General features: G+C 28.9%; 2 protein-coding genes across 3 annotated transcripts in view; one reads left to right on the top strand and one right to left on the bottom strand.

Moving 5' to 3' along the window:
• Positions 1-11,399: 11,399 nt before the first annotated feature.
• LOC107438648 (putative E3 ubiquitin-protein ligase UBR7) lies at positions 11,400-13,127 on the bottom strand. Its single transcript, XM_016050977.5, has one exon. It carries the CDS (start codon positions 12,868-12,870, stop codon positions 11,779-11,781), a length of 1,092 nt encoding a protein of 363 aa, XP_015906463.3. The 5' UTR covers positions 12,871-13,127; the 3' UTR covers positions 11,400-11,778.
• MED14 (mediator complex subunit 14) overlaps positions 13,040-17,349 on the top strand; it is a 55,830-nt gene continuing 51,520 nt past the window's right edge. For both annotated transcript variants that reach the window (XM_087159062.1, XM_043051276.3), the window contains exons 1-2: positions 13,040-13,139; positions 16,592-16,736. In XM_087159062.1, the coding sequence (XP_087015188.1) occupies positions 16,627-16,736 (110 nt within the window). In that variant the 5' untranslated portion in view covers positions 13,040-13,139; positions 16,592-16,626. The remainder of the gene's footprint in view (positions 13,140-16,591; positions 16,737-17,349) is intronic.

Below are 17,349 nucleotides of genomic sequence, written 5' to 3'. Positions count from 1 at the left end.
TTTTTATAACTTCAAAGTCACAAACTCTGTATCTTAAAGGATACTTTTTTTTAAAATTTATTTAATTAATTCGACTCAATGACTCGAATAGAATTGGGCATATAATATTTAATAGTTACTTTTAGCTTGTGCTTTCACCTCCCCCCCCCCTGCGTCTTCGTCTAAATTTGGTTTTTTCCATGATTCGATGCATGGGATCATGGGAATAGTAACATCCATGGAGATTATACTATAATAAAACCTATAAACCTTATTTTTAATCAGCAATAAGGCTTAAGGAGTTCCAATTCCAATGCACCCCAAAAACTCGAGATCTAGAATATGCTAGTTTTTGTTGTAAGTAATATTTTATTTATAATATTACAACATAAATAAATAAAGAGAAAAATAATAAAACGAAGACGAATAAAAATTTACTGTCTGCCTTAGTCTGATTCTCAAATGAAAGCTTCATAATTGTTCTATCAAAATTTATTTATTGCAAAATAAACGCAAAAATTTAGGGAAGGAAGGTGGTTAACAGAAAAGCAGTACTATCCTTTGTTAATTAGAAAAAAAAGAAGAAGAAAACTTTAAAGAATATTTTAAGAAGATCAATCAGTGTTTAATTACTTTATAAAAGCACTAAGCGTAAAAGGGTTAGTTTATGTTAATGTTATACGGTCATTTATCATTATTATTCCTTGCATAGTCTGAGTGCAATTTTTTTTTTATTTTAAAAGTTTTCATTTTTAAAAAAAAAAAGTTTGAAATGCAACATTGATTAATAATGCAACTAGGCTAAAAAAGAAGCAAGAACCACCAGAGATTCTTTGAAGATTTTACGACTAACGTAAAAAGTAATAAATTATTCTTATTAAGTTAGTTTAACTTGTGTTCTCCCTTTCCATTTATAAATAATTGAAAATGTTGTTACAACATTATGGGATACTTATTTTTCATTGGGAAATCACTCAAAATAATTTATTGTAGATTATCTGAAATTCAAATTACGTTTGCTTGGCAATGGAAAAATTTCATTCGATTTTATAATGAAATATGAGTTTAACATCATTTGAGACAAGTGAATAAATTTTTTTTAAAGAGGAGTCGAGTATTCTACTCCTGCTCATTTCAAAATGACTTAATTTGACAGAATATGCTTAATTTAAATAGTGAACACCCAGAATAACTTTTGATCTAATATTTCAAATAACTTTCGATATTTGATAATGATAGAACTTTCACGAACTCAATCTTAATAGTTCAAGGGCTTAATTATAATTATGTTAATTAATTAATGTTGACTATATTTTAAGTTACGAAATCACAAAAAAAAAAAGTACTTTCTCAGATTAAGCATATTTTTTTCTCGACAGATTTGGAATTGTGACTCTCGAAATATGAGGAGAGGTAAGGGGTTAGCGCAGTCTGGAAAATACGGTCCTAATAATTTAGGCAATATATAGTGATTTAATAATTATAAAAGGCTATATTAGGCAATATATAGTGATTTAAAGTTTGGAACCCTTCATGTTAATTTATCCTTTTGTTTATTTCGCTATTTCTCGAGAATTCGATAAGAGAATCAAAAACGCTTTTGCACGCAATTATAAAATTCATTTATCGGATTCATGTAAAATAATAATAATAATTAGTTGTCATTATACATGGATCGGATTATCGTCTGCATTAAATAATTAATTAATGCAGACGATAATCCGATTATCGTCCGATTATCGTATGCCGCTCATGACCCTCGATCTAATGAAGAGAATTTGAATTGTAAGGCATTACATTTTTGAGTATGTAATTTTAAATGACGAAATACAAAATTTAAATTTAAAAAAAAGCTGGAATAGTTCTGGAGAAATCAAGTTTTAAATATACGACTTTTTAAAACTTTGTTGACTCAGAAACTATTCGATCTATTTTGTTCAAAATTTGTATTTTGTTATTTAAAATTTCATACTTTAAAATTGTGCAAAAAATTTTAATATCAGATAATATAATAAATAACTATAAAAATTATTTTTAAACTGAAAGAAAAGAAAGTTATGATTATGTACAAAAATGTCTTGATTTGTTAAAAAAATCTCTCTAGATTTAGCGAAATACGCAAAAAGTGAAATTAAGAATAAGGGTTCCAAACTATTAATTTCCCTCCTGCCTATACTTTTGTAACCATATTTTCCGGATCCCTATTTTAAGGGTCAGAATTCTAAATCCGGTAAAATAAGGTTATGCTTATTAAGAGAAAATACGTTTTTGCGTCTGATTTCGTAATTTATTATGAAATTAATAACGTCGGCGTTAATTAATTAGCTTATGACGCTCGAACCCATTATAAGATTAAATCACGGTGCGTGAAAATCCGATTATTTTATGAAAAGTTATTCAGGGTGTTCAGTTTTTTATTTTGGGCTCATCCTTTCTCAGAAAATAGTGAATCGATATTCAGAAACTTTGCATTTGTTTTTTCTCATGCACAGTTTTATGTTTTCATATCCAAAAAATATTAAATACATCATCATTAGCTTTTTTTTTCTTCTTTTCTTTTTAAAATAAAATTTTTAATTTCAATCCATTGACAAAAAATTCAAATTCTACATTATTTTTAAAGTTGAAATATGTATCAAAAAATACTTTTAATATATTTAAAGCCAGTTTAGTATATGCTGAAAAAAAGGTTGCTCAAAGTCAGCTAGTTTAACAAGCTGATAATTTACCCATATTTTAATAAATTTAATTTAATAACGTTTATTATAATAACTTAATATTTTAATAACTTTTTAGTTACTTTACTATAGTAAAGTAATTGCTTTCTCAATTCCTATATTTTAAGTAAAAAGCATAAGGAAACAGATAAGAAAAGAATAGTTGTAATATTGAACAGAGTTGTAATATTGAGAGTGCACAGCTAAAATGAAAATCAATAAACAGTTTTAGTTAAATATATCAAACAATATATTATATAAATGAATTAGCTTAATATATTAACACATTTCTGATCATTTTTTAAAAAACATAATTGAAAAATATATAAAACTTTTCAAAATATTAAATTAGTTATGCACATCAAAGATCCTGAAGACAGTAAAAATACTAGTTAAATGGTTAAGTTATTTTAACTAATAATTAATTTAAAATTCTTCTGTATCAGTGCAATTGTTTGGTAACAGCTGTTTTTTAAATTTAACTGATTTAAAATCTTTTACAAGAGTGATGTAAGATAACTTTTCTAATTGATTGTAAGGAAATTTCCTATTGTTTGCATATAGTCTGTCACTTTCATTACAATCATTTTGAAATTTTTGCGTTTAAACCCTCACAGCGCTGCGGTCAGACCGACAGGCAAACAACAATCATTTTGCTCTAGTCGACAGATTATGTAAACGAAATATAAATTAATTAAATAAATTTTGTTAAGCTGCTTCTCAGACTATTTGTGAATTTACTGTAAAATTAGCGCTCAATACAATCCAGCATATTTGTGCCTTAATCGCTATGACTCGCATACAAAACTCACTTTCTGTTTGTTAGTTTTCACAGAAATGAAATCCACGTGAAGTAACATATAATGGCTCAATCAAAAAGTTAATTTATTATTTATTTGAAACTTTACTTCAGCTATATATTCAATATATTAAATGTATAGAATATTTCTAAATGATTGTAATAAATAAAATAATAATGCAAAATAAAATTTTAAACACTACCTTTTTCCAGTGTATGAAAAGGAAGGAAATAATTCGATTTTATCCCATCTAAAACAAAAAAACTCTCCACTTTTTAAAGACTGAGAGGAAGATAAAATCCTATTACCAACCTTAATTCCTCGCCTTCTCTAGCAAGTAATGCGCCTACATTTTGACAAAAATAGAATAATTTTTCTCCTTTTAATCAACTTAAAAAAATACAGTTTTTAAAATTTTATTTTATATTATTATTTTTCTCTAATTTTAACATGTTTCGAAAAGGATGGAAATTTCGATTACCAATAAAATGGAGATAAATTTTGTATTTATAAATTTTAAGAAACAGATGTAACTTGAATTGTCATCAAAAACAGAACTCCAGTTGAACTTAGAGGATTCTACTTATAAGGTGAACAAAATTCGAAGTTTTGTTTAATGAAAAAGTCTATTTAGTGATGAAATGATGATAAACTTGTCTTTTTGGTCCGGAAGCAATCGTAATTTGTTTTGTCAATGTAATAATAGTTAGATCTAGAGCACTTCGGCTACTTGGAAAGTGATCAAAATATATTTTGTTGACACGTCCTATTTGCAAATAAAATGATAATTAATTATTTTTGTAGAGGTCAGGAAACGATTTCAACTTGTATTGCCACTGAGCATGATATTCCTGTAGAGATTTGAGTACTCCAGCTAATCGGAAAGTGGTAGAAATTTCGATCGCAAGTACGATCATTACAAACACGGAAGCGAGTTAATTCAGTTAATAATAATAAATGATGTAGGAAATAAGAAAGATTTCATAATTTGACGGAGAACTGTTATAGTTTTCCCAGCATTCTCAATGATAAAAAAAAAAGTAGTTTGTTTATTTTGTTGATTATTAATTCCGTTTTCATACTTTTTGAGCTTTTTTATTTTCTATAAAAATTCGATAATTTTTCTACATGAATATTAATTTTAGACCCACAATAAAAATATTGTTCATTCGCTTAATTTTTTATCCAAATTTTAAAAAGCATATTAATTTATGCTACGGAACATCCACATAATTTAGATAAAAAATTAAGTTACATTTTATAAAATTAATGTGAAAAAATAGCTCATGGGGCAGAAATTTTTTTAAAAATAAAACACCAGAATTGTCAAAATTACTTTAGTTTGGCTCTAAAAAAAAAAACGTTAAATTTAGCAATTATATAAATTTATTTAGTTTTGTTAACTTTAATTTTATTTAAGAAAAATATTTTTTTTATTTCTGTTGATAATTTCAATTACAATTAGGGAGCATCCAAATCTTTTATCTCCACAGTTCTTAATCCAGCTCTATTTGCAGCCGTATTAATTCCTTTGCGTAAACTTTATTATGATTGATAATATCGTTTTACAATAATTATTATAAACATTTTGAAATTATTCTGAAAAATTCCACTTCATAAGAGAAACATAAAAAACTATTTCTGCACTATTTCTTTTCCTTACAAAATCAAAGATTTGCTGCAGTTTCAGGAGCTATAATCAATGTTAAACTAAGGGAATACGTTTTTTTGATTTTAGATGATACAAAAATTTATCACTATAAAAATGTACAGCAGTTCTTAAGGTGTTCGAATTTTTTGCAGTTTCTGTAATTTAAATGTATGCATAGGAAAAAAAAAAAGAAGAAAGAAACGCGTTAGCACAATGTACTAAAAATGTATTGCAGTGTTTAAAACTTGTAAACAAGTTTTGTTGAGAATCGTGTTCTACATCTTATCAATGTGATTATAATAATAATTTAAAGTGTTTATAAGATTCTTCACACTAAATATACTAAAGATTGTACTTTGTTAAAACTTTGATTATGCGACTTCGAATTTCTTTCAAATCATATTAATATTGCAATTTTTTAATAGTCAAATTAATCTGTTTTCCTTTCCCCTTTATTTAGTATGAGCAAATGCCTTGCGTAATTTCAAAACAGTGGTTTCTTTTCCAAAAAAGGAAAAAGTAGTGGTGATGCATTTAATTCTTAGAATTTATTTTGCAAAGACAAGACAATTTTGTCGGCCACAATATTCACCTCGTTTTCTAAATAAACCGTTTGTTAAGCGGATGTTTCTGAACCTAGTCCGTACGCTATTGCCTTATTTTTATGTTTTACATTACGTTTCGAAGCATTGCTGGCGGTTTCTTTTGATATCGTTTGTTGTTTGGAATTTTAAAATTGTGCATCGAAATTAGCGCTTCATATTATCATAAGTTGAATGATAAACGGCAAGATAAAATACGTCAAAAAATTGGTCGCATAATTTTCAATTGCCTGTTCATTAGATGTTCATTTTTATATCTGAATTTAAGAGCAAAATACTTTTTTTAAAGCTAAAGTGATAGGCAAAAGAATGAAATATCTACTAGCATAAACAAATACGTGCAGCACTTTTTTCACGAACAGTGCAAAAAAAAAAAAAAAGAATCACCCTGAACAATTTTTTATTCAATGATCGAATGTTCACGTTCTAGGATTCAATCTTAATGATTTGAGGGAGTGATTTCAAATATGCTAATTACAAATATGCATATTAGTGCACACGATGTTTCAAGCTACAAATTCAGACACAGAAACGTACTTTCTCAGATTAAACATGCCTTTGTTTTCGAATTCGGATTCCTAGAACATAGGGAGTAGCCGAAATTTGGGAAATATGATCCCAATAGTTTGGTCAAAGAGCGGTTTAATTATATAACAATTATATAATTCGTTTATCTAAAGATAAGTTCATGGAAAAAATAACTCTTAGTAAATATTAATAATTTTATTTAATCATAAGAAAAATAGTCCCTCCTGTGATTTGTATTCGTTTTTCTGAAAAAGGGTAGGGAAAAGAATTGCACTAGAGTAACTATTTCTCAAATGCATTAATCAGACCTTCTAGGTGTGGGAGGAAATATTTCCCTGAATTCACTGAGGGGAGACAAAGCTTTCCATTCAAAATGAAGGGACAAGCAACAGGAAATTGCTGTGCCCTTTGTTCTTTTTTCTCATCACCACAAATTTTTTTTGCTCTTCATTGTAATTTTGTGATGCAATAAAAGCTTTCTGAAAAAGTTCAGTTATTTATCAGGGATCTGATAAAACTGGTGTGACAAACTCATCAAAAATTTTTTCTTTTGTCTATATTCCTCCAATTGTTAAAATAAAATTAGATTAAATACATTATATTGCAAAAGAACTAAAATGTATATTTTTTAAAATGCCAAGCTTTATAGATTACAGTATATTTGCCCTTAAGGTTTTGAATTAAATACTCGAGAATCTTTAAACATCATTTTTAAAATATGCATTATATCATTATTGTTTCACTTATCTATTCAGTTTCAGTATTTTTCTATCCATTAGTGACACCTATTTACCAAGATATACTTTCCACTGCAACAGTCGTCCAGTTTTATTCTCATATGCCCTTAGGCGGAGAACAAAATCCAAGGAATTAAGTTTTCTGAGTAACGTCCAAGTTGATAACGCATATATCAACTGCAACACAAATTACATTTGAATTCCTTCAATATCTGATTTAATGTTAGCTCCAGGTGGCAGTGATGAAGATGAGCAAAAAATATCAGAGGATACCACAACTGATCATGAGTTTGAAAGCATAAAAATTCTAAACATTTCTGAATGTGAACCATAAAGCAAATTTACAAACAATAGTAAGTATTGAAAGGGATATTGTTGAAACTGTATCTAAAAACAAAAAATATGTAAAGATTACACATTTTTTCTAGCAGTTCATCTGGTAAGAGTCAATTTTGAAAAATATGCTTCAATTTTTTTACCCTGATTTTACATTATCCCGTTTTGTGCACTAGTCCAATAGAAAATATCAAACCAGTTCCTAGTTTTCAACCAGTTTTGTGCTCATAACTGATTGCTTCACTTTCTATCTCCTTAATCAATGACCAAGAAAAATAATCATTTATTGAGTTTCCAATAAAGAAAAAAGTTTCTGGTTCTAATAATCTCCACCATGCCTGAATCTATCAGTGTTCTTCTTAACTTCACAAAAATATTAGAATTCCAAAATCATTAAGAAATTAGTTTCTTACTTTTAATTTATTTTAAGTTGTAGTTTTTCTTTTCTAGTGGAAGAATTTATAGGATAAAATTCTGAAAATTGCAAATTGGTAATGTTAATTTTCCGAAGTATTAATAACAACTAAATGTCTAGTTAATCTCAGATTTTAACTGAAAAAAAAAATGTTTTCAGTCAAGAGGATGAAGGCACACTTAAAAATCTACTAGATTTAGACTTTTTTTACTTGAATTAAACTAATTATAGGATTGTGAAATTTGCTAATACAATATTGAAAGGTTGAGAAAACACTGTGAATTAGAATGTGATTGTATTAAGTGTAGAACAACTTCAAATAAAAATGACTAGTTTTAAATCAAATATGGAGCAATTACATCATTAAAATTAATACCATAACCAGGGTGCGTAGCCAAATCTTTGAATCAAAAATAAGCACTTTTTAAAAACTTTTCAAGCACTTTACAAAAATTTTCAAGCACTCAAAAAATTCATATTCAATCAATGATATTATTGAAAAACAAAAACTTTTTATAAAGAGTTTTAGCGTTAAAAAAAAACCCAAAAAGAAATGGACGTAAATCAAAACAATCAGTACTTTCCCACATCACCGAGTGAATTCAACTTGACCCTGAACTCAGAACAAAAGTACCCTTACCCCCTACGTCAAAAAAGTTTTAGAAGTAAAATAAAATAAACAAGAATAAAATTAAAATAAATTAAAAAGAAAAACATTAAATAAGGATCTGACTCTATCCGAATTGGAGCACTCGGGTTTCAGTTTCGAGAGTGCGCACATGCGCAAGTCATAACGTGGGTACGACGTGAAGTCCTCGTGAATGATTACGTAGCAAACACCCCATTTTTCGTGAAATGCATGGGATCCACCAGATATCACTGAAGGAAAAAAAATTATTTGTGGAAAAAAAGCACTTTTTAAAAACACCAGCTGAAAAAAGCACCTTTAAAAGCTTTTAAAAACGAAATCCCCAAAAAAGCACCTTTAACACTCCATCGGGCGCGTTGATCTGACAGATACAGGCGTGTCAATATCTCTGCTTTTGTCCCCTAAAACATTTTCTTACGACCTTGACCTTATCAGTATCTGTCCATCTGACCCCCTGCTACTTTGGAATGTAGTAGTGACCAGTTCGGTGTAGGAAAATTTCCTGTTTCTAAGCTTGTTTGAAATTTTGTATCTGTTAGATACACGCGCCCGATAACGTTTGTCTCGTGAAGCTACATGGAAGTATCGAGATTCCCTGAGCGTTTTTGATTTATCTTTTTCCTACGATGAGTGCTAAACGCTTTTTAGATTTGAAAATTCAGAAAGACCTAGAGCTAGTTCATAGTATTCTATTTAGTGATGGAAATGAGGAATTAAATGCTGAAGAATTTGATGAAAGTGATGCTGACGAAGAAGATATTTTAGAAACACGTGAAGTTGATTGTCATGGCAGTAAAAGTGTTTATAATGACTCAGAACTCGATGATGATAATAATGATGATTTTTATGTAGGAAAGGACAATAATACTTAAATGGGCAAAACAGATCGGAAGAAAAAATTTGACTTAAATTTAGGATCGGATTCAATTATAATAATTGATTTGTCACTTCTATATTATGTAGTATTTGTGCATAACTGTCCTTTTTATACTTTTTCAACAGTTTAACATATTTAATTAAATGTTTTTTACAGCATTTAACTTTTGTAATAGCGTTTGTGATTAATAAATAAAAATTATTATTGAAAATATTAAAAAATTAAATAAAAATTAAAAATATACATAAAAAACTAATAAAAGGTCCGGGTGTAAAAGCCTGGACCTAAAAGGAGTAAAAATAGGAGATTTAAAGTAATACATATTAACAGAAAACACACAAAACAGAGATGTATCTGACAGATACATCGCGCCCGATGCCTTAAGTTTCGAGACGCGCCCGACGGAGTGTTAAGTACTTTTTACAAACGCTACGCACCCTGCATAACATATTTTATTTACATTATTTTACTGGATAGTCATTAATAAAAACATTAAAATGGACTTCCATGGTTTTTAAATATTAGTGGTACAAAAATAAAATAACAGTCTGCACGCGTTTTTACTCTGAATAAATTTTCTATTATTTTTTCACCAAAAATTTAATACCTTTCTTGCAGCTTAGAATATTAAATTTCAATATTTTATTGTTGGGGAGGAGACACAGTGTTAAAGATGTTTTTCTGTGAAATAGAATACTGGACTTCTGGAATTAAAACTGGAATGCCATTTTAATTTTCTTAGCTAATTGTTATGAGTCTTCATACATAAAAGAAAACTTTTTTTTTTACTAAAACATATTTAATTTTATTTTAAAGGTAAATTTATAGGTATTTAAAAGGTAAAAAAAATTTTTTTGAGTAAACAATAATAAATTGTTGGATATTAAACATCATAAATTGCTGCAGAGAGGACATGAAAGTTGTCATTTTCTTCATAAATATGTATAATATATTCCCTTGGTTGTATTTATTTTAACAAGAAGTAAAGAACAAAAATTATGTGATGTTTTCTGTACGAAAGAGGAAAAAGAGAGATTCAAGTGCCAATTGCAACCAATGCTGAAATCTTTCCAACAAACATTACATTGTGTTAAAGTTTTTATCAAGAAAAAATTTAGAATTCTTACGAACTCAATTATCATTCCTCTGTAAGGGAAAGAAAAAATATTTCAAATCTACACTGTCTTTACAACAGTTTCTGAGAATGATTCATTGAATGATATAACAAACAAAATCCTTCATGATCATAGAATATTTGTTGTCAGTAATTTTGCTACAGTAGAACTGAAAACTTTAAAAATTAAAGACATGTTTTATATTGCAGAAGTGCCAACCATTGAAAGTGGTACAATTGAAGCGTTGCTTTTAAGAAAATCTAACGATGCAGTTCTTTTGTTTGTCTTTCCAGATAAAGAAAGAAATTGGTTTTAATGATCTCTAGTCTTAACAGCTAGTTTGTTCCCGGAAAGTATTTTCGATCCATAAAAATTCAAATTTTTCATTTCCTTAACAAATTAGCAACATTTATGAATGAATAAAAATATAATCTGTAAATTTTGCATTTTCCTTTTTATTTTACAGAAAGGATTCAATCTCATTTGCAATGTTTTAACAAATTTTAAATATAAGTTCTCAATTAAAATAATATTTGAGCTTTTGTAGCAAATATTTTTTTGAAGTTAAATAGTGTTATTCTCCTTAACAAAAATAAGTGAATGACATTCAACTCATATATGAGCTTAATTTAAAGCTGAGAGCCGTAGTGCCACTGAGTTTAGTTTAGGCTAATATAAAGCAAAATGCTTCTTTCTTAAACAGCTATTATCCTACTTCTATTTTAACCTTTCTTTATAATATAAATGATCTCATAAAATGGTAAAAATTGCTTTTTATTTGACTCTTTTCAATCACAATTAATACAAGAATCTAAAGCTCTAATATGCTATTTTCAGCTTTGAATTAAGCTCATATATGAGCTTAATTTAAAGCAGAGAGCTGTAACGCCACTGAGTTTAGTTTAGGCTAATACAAAGTAAAATACTTCGTTTTTAAACAGCTGTTATGCAAAATCTATTTTAATCTTTCTTTATAATATAAATGATCTCATAAAATGGTAAAAATTGTTTTTTATTTGACATTTTTCAATCACAATTAACACAAAAATCTAAAAGCTTCAATAACAGATGTTGATATAAAACCAATTGATCCAAATTCCTGTCAGAAAAAATTTTAAAAATTCGAAAATAAAGTCAAAACTTTATCATACACAGAAGAAATAAAATAACATGCTTTGCTAAGTAAAAAAAAAAATTCAAATGTAAGATAATTAAAACCTTAGTCATACTCATACATTGAAAAACTTATCATTCAGAAGAATCAGCTAATTGAAAGAAGATGGGCAATATAACATTCACCATTCAGAGACTAACAATAAAAAGTATAGATTCTATCGAAATTGATTAGGTAAATTTAAAAAAATATAATACATCAACGACAAAAATGCGGTACACCATTATTGAGCTTCTGCTTCTTTCCAATTCTTTCAAAAAATTCTTTTATATCACATTCCCTTACTGTTTTTTTGTTATCCGCAAACTCTTTGAGGTATTCTTTCAGCTGTCCTTTCATGCTAGTGTATGCACGAATAGCCTCCATCTGTTTGACTCTATCCAGTTGACCCAAAGCAGACAGTCCCTTGTCATACTGACTCTCACCATTCTCTCCTCCTTTTCCCTTTTCTTCATACGCTTGAATGGTGTCATCGAGATTTAAAAGAAATTCACAATCTGCACTACGATACATATTCATGCACTCTGAGCAACGGCAGAGGTTTTTACGCCAGTTCTCCGGCCAAAATGCAGCTCCAGTTTTCTTCACATTCCCTCCTTCAAGCTTTTTCAGTAAGCACGATGTTGAATCTTTTGCAGCTTCCTCTTTCTGTGCAATGGAATCAGTGGGTGGCTGCTGATCGTTCTTTGTTTCGACCACATCAATGACAGGATCATATTTGCTTAAGTAAGAAAACAAGAAAGGATGCGAATCCATGCACTTGCCGCAAATCATTTCGAAGTAATCGTCGGGAGCCTCAACAGACAAGTGTCGTCCATGATACCAGTCCTCGCACACCACACACTGGATCATCTCGTCGGGAACACTATCTTCCAAGTCAGGATAAGGTCGACTGCAAATACAGTAGAGGCCTTTGAAGTTCTGGTTGTATTTGTTATTAGAATTAACAGTCTGTTTGTTCGGGTTTAAAACGCAGTCGCTATTGGTGAATTTCGAGTTGCCGCAATCGCATCGAAAATTGCGTTTCGTGTACAATTCTACAACTTCGTGGCCATCGTGACAAGCGTAACAACAAGCCAGACAGATTCCAGCGAAACCATCAACTGTACAGCTCTTGCAAGCATATAACGCTTGTCGCGGCACATATCCTTGGTCGTAGGAGCAATTTTTGTCATCACTACCGCCAAGTACGGCGTTAGCATCATTTTCAAGTTCCTTTTCTTCTTCGAGAACATCACACATGGTGAGTTCTGTTTCTTTATCAACATCGGAATTTTGATTTTCTGCCATAATTAGTTTAAATACGGTTATAAAATTTTAGTTTTGCGATAATCGAACAATAACTGAGCGCGAAAAACAAGAGGTTAGGATGGGAACTCAATTGAAGTTTCGATACTGTCTACCAACCAGCTTTTAGCTCGTTTATTATTATTGTAGCTCCGCTAGGTCACAGGAGATTATTTAGACAGTTGGTAATGGCAGCAAAAACACATTTGCACAGTTCACAAATCAACAAACATGTCTGAAAGATTATGAGCAATTAATAAAAATAAACTAAAGTAAGATTTTATTAATTAATCTACTCCCATTTCTTAAAAATTTTCGATTATTGTATATATATATATATATGTACATAATTCAAATTATAGAGAAATTATTGTGCTATATATAGAGAGAGAGAATGTTGGGATATCATCTTAATAGTTGATTTACACTTTATATGTCTTTTTTAATAGTTGTTTGGCAAAGTCTAATTCTCCACACCAGAAATTGTTGCGTTAATGTTTAGAATAAGTAAAAAATTTTCTGAAATTCTCAAAAATTAATCTCTAACTACGTTATTGTATAACTTAATGTTTATTAGATCAATTAACTGACTAACTTAAGACGATCGATCCGTGATGCTTACACACTTTATATAATTTTATTTCTTAAACCAAATATCTTATTTTAAGAAGAAAAATGTAATTCAATTATTTTGTACAAATTGTATTTCTTTTAGGCTCTTTTCTTCTAGGAAGTTTAAATATTTTTATTGAAAGTGTATCATGAATAAAACATTTTGTAAGAAAAATTTTGTAGCTCTTTTTTTAAAGTTTCTGTTTCACTAATTTCAAGCTTAATTTGATGATGTCCTTGAATCTTGCATAGACTATTAAGTAGACTCTGAAAAAAATGCCATTAGTGATATCAATAACGTTAGTTTTCATTCTGTCTTTTATTTTATCTTTTCTAATATGTTTTGCTAACAATTTTCTTGAAAAGTTTCTCTGTGAATTATGTTATTTTGCTTTATTATATCCTTTTCATTTTTTATACTTTCAAGCCCAGAAGCAAAAAGTGCCTAAAACTGTGACGTACGTCGCAGAACAAACAAAGTCCTGCAGAACAATTTGTATTTTTAATAACTGACAGCATTTTCCTGCGAACTCCCCCCCAGGCCCACCTGCCTCCGGTAGCCTTGCAGAACAATCCCTAACCCTAATCTCATACATTCTTCTGTTGACCTGAAGGTTTAAAAGCTTCCCCTCATAATTTTGCAGAACATTTCCTCCCACCTCATTCAGAAAGTATGTTTCAAGGATTGTATAATAAGAAGTTGTATAAGATGTTGTATAATTGTATATTAAGATTCTACTTAATAAGAAGTCTTAAATAATTCTGAGTTATCTATATTTTCCTCAGATGCAATGCGAATGATAATCTGTATTAATTCCATGTTGGAGCAGCATAAAATATATTTTGAAAAAGCGGAAAACATTGATATTATTATTAAACGAATGAAAATTTTCTTTAGCTTTGACCAGTTGCTATTTCCCAGGAATGATGTTGCTTTAGAACATTTTACACCCTGCACAAATTTCAGCACACTTATCATTAATCTATCTTTGCCATTCTGAGGAAGAAATTAATGAATTAGCTTTTGGCTATAACATTTTTATAAAATTGGTGTATCAGTTTTTAGCATACAGCAGGAGAAATCAATCACCATTTTTATCAAGGGAGCTTCTAAAGCAAGCCGTAAAAAAATTAAATTCAGAGATTTCCAATTTCATAAAGTTTTACTTTTATATTTTCCATTCCCATTTCAGAAGCAATTTGTGAATCGTGGGGATCCGCGATTGACAGAATTGTTTCTAAAAGACCAAATGCTTTCGATGGAGATGAAGTTGTTGGAACAACAGACCAGCGAATGCTTGTGTTTGCGAATGGTGCACCATCTTGGCACTTGTCCCTTCAAAAGAGTTCTAAGGCAGCCGTTATTTTAATGTTCGGATCTTCATATCATCGGCATTTTATTAATAATTCATCATCATCGTCATTAACAAAATTTTGCACTTCAAAAAAAAATTGAAAAAGTAACAAATCAAGAATGTTTTCCTCGGTTAAAAAAGAATGTAGTGTATCTGAGTATGATCCTGTAGTTTAATAAGTGAAAATATAGTATTTTAACGTAAAGTTGATTTTTTTTTCACTGCGAAATGCTAGCAGAACATTTGTGTAAATTAATAAGTCCTGTTGCAGAACATTTGAAAATATTCTGCTTATGGGCTTTCAAGAGGAGAAAGATATCCGTAAAATAAGTTCCCACTCATCGAAAATTATGTTTTCTGTTGTAACCATTTTGTTTGTGAACGGTTTTACTCATGTTTACAGTTCTCTTTAATGTTTTAGTCCGTTATAAAATTAAATACTGAAATCAGATGCGAAAAAAATAACTTCTTGCGAAAGTTTATCAATAGGATTCACCTCGTTACTGAACTCAACCGATAGAAGCCAATCAAATGAATTGGTGTTAAATATTTATCCTACTACAAAGTAGTATTTTTTGAAACTTGTAAAATTCAGGTTAGAAGGAAAAATATATAGTGGGTTACTGTTTAAGAATAGCAACAGATGTTTGTAGTTGAGTAGCAAAAGCTGAATCAACTGTAGAAAGGAAGAATATAAGTTCAGAGTTTCAAGAAGAAGAGTCAGATCAAAGGTTTAATGTGCAGAAAATAAAAATATTTAATGCAGAAATTCTCTGAAAGTTAAGTTGATTTATTATTTGTTAGCCCCTTTTCAAAAGAAATTTGGTATATGTATAGGTACCATTTAAACAGATTTTCTTATTTTTTTTAAAAAATTTAATATTGCTTTGATTTTTTTTTCTTTGGCCCACTGCAAAGAATGTTAATGCAAGTAGGAATTTAAAATTATTTGTGAGATAAGGAATTATATGGGTTGTATTTAAAAATAAATTGGAAAATTTTGTTGAGGGAAAGGGATAAAAAAATGTTTTTTTTTTTTTTTTTTTATGAGAATAATTTATTCTATCTTCTTAGTATAATTTTACTGGAAATAATTGATCATACGCATCATTGAAAACTTTAGTTTAGTTCAGGTTTTTTCTTTTAATTGGGCAAACCCTGTTAGACATTTATTGAGAATATTCTTGAATCAGTTCCCAATCAGGTCAATCGTATTCATCAAGGCAATAAAGTGCTTTTATCTAGTTCTTGCTCTTGAATTAAATTAAAAAAATATCCACATATAGTGGCCGATATATAGGCACATATAGAGTTACCCTTCGAGTTTGCCATTTTGTTTGTATGTTTTTTTAATTTTTCTTATGCCAATTTGGCATATCTAACAATTCATTTGTCATTTTATCTGCCAATTAAGCTATCATTTTGGCATGAGATGTGATATCCAGTTTACTCTTAATATCTATTGCAATTAGGAATGAATAATTGAACTTTATCCCTTTTATAAAATCAAAGTCAATTTAAGATATTTTTTAAAGACAAGTTTTTATTCTTTTTGTAAAATAAATAATTGAGTCAAATAAGTGACTGTCCTTTACTCTGGGGCTATTCTCTTTTATTTTCATAATAATATTTTTTAAAATTTATTTATTATATTATATATGATATTTTATATATAATATAATATTCATTAAATATAATATCTATAATAGTAATTTAATATATTTTATGCTTATTTCTACTATAACTTTATTTTGTAGAAGGTCATTTAGTGAATAAAATTCTCTAAAAGAAAATGGCTCAAGCAATGCAGTCACCTGCTGCTAACAACACTATCAGTTTAGGCAGATTGATTGATTTTATACTCCAGAGAACTTATCATGAACTGACCGTCCTTGCTGAATTGTAAGTTAATATATTTTAATGTTATGTGTTTTGTGAAGAATTTATAGATTTTGTAATTTCATGCAAATACTATATCTTTAATGATTTATTTGTTAAAAATAATTTGAATTAGAAAATGTTATTTTTTTAATATATTAGAATTTCACATTATTAATTGGAAATATCTACATTATTTTGAATATTTGCTTGCCATTTGCTTCTGTTATTTATACTTGTAAGAGTAAAAAGAAATCTATTGAGCAATGTAATCAAATTTGTTATATTTTAAAACCGTCGGTGAACAGCCGACCCAATTTTGGGTTTATGACTACCAATGTTCAACTCTGTAGCCTTGTAATTTTTGAATCAATCCAGAAGACAACAAAACTTCTGGATCAGTACCCCCAGAGGTACGATTTGTTATGGGAACATGGAGGACTTTGTGACTTGTCCTACCAACTAGGCTGTCCTGGCCCAATGTAATCAAATTCAGAAATAATAATAGTTATGGACTTGTGTGTTTTTTTAAAAATAGTTATAGAAACCAAACTACAGTTATCACATGTGTATTGTGTTGGCACATTTAAGGTTCTTAACTTGAATGCATCATTTGTGCAAGGAAGGGACCTGACTA

Source organism: Parasteatoda tepidariorum, chromosome 3 (genome assembly GCF_982258835.1).
Source record: "Parasteatoda tepidariorum strain Cologne lab strain chromosome 3, Ptep-v5.0, whole genome shotgun sequence".
Lineage (NCBI taxonomy): Eukaryota > Metazoa > Arthropoda > Arachnida > Araneae > Theridiidae > Parasteatoda > Parasteatoda tepidariorum.
Note: the sequence above shows the minus strand (reverse complement) of the source record. Positions and strands in the feature narration are given on the sequence as shown.

Coding starts and splice junctions, on each gene's coding strand:
- LOC107438648 (XM_016050977.5), bottom strand. CDS start 12,870: ATGGCAGAAAATCAAAATTCCGATGTTGATAAAGAAACAGAACTCACC.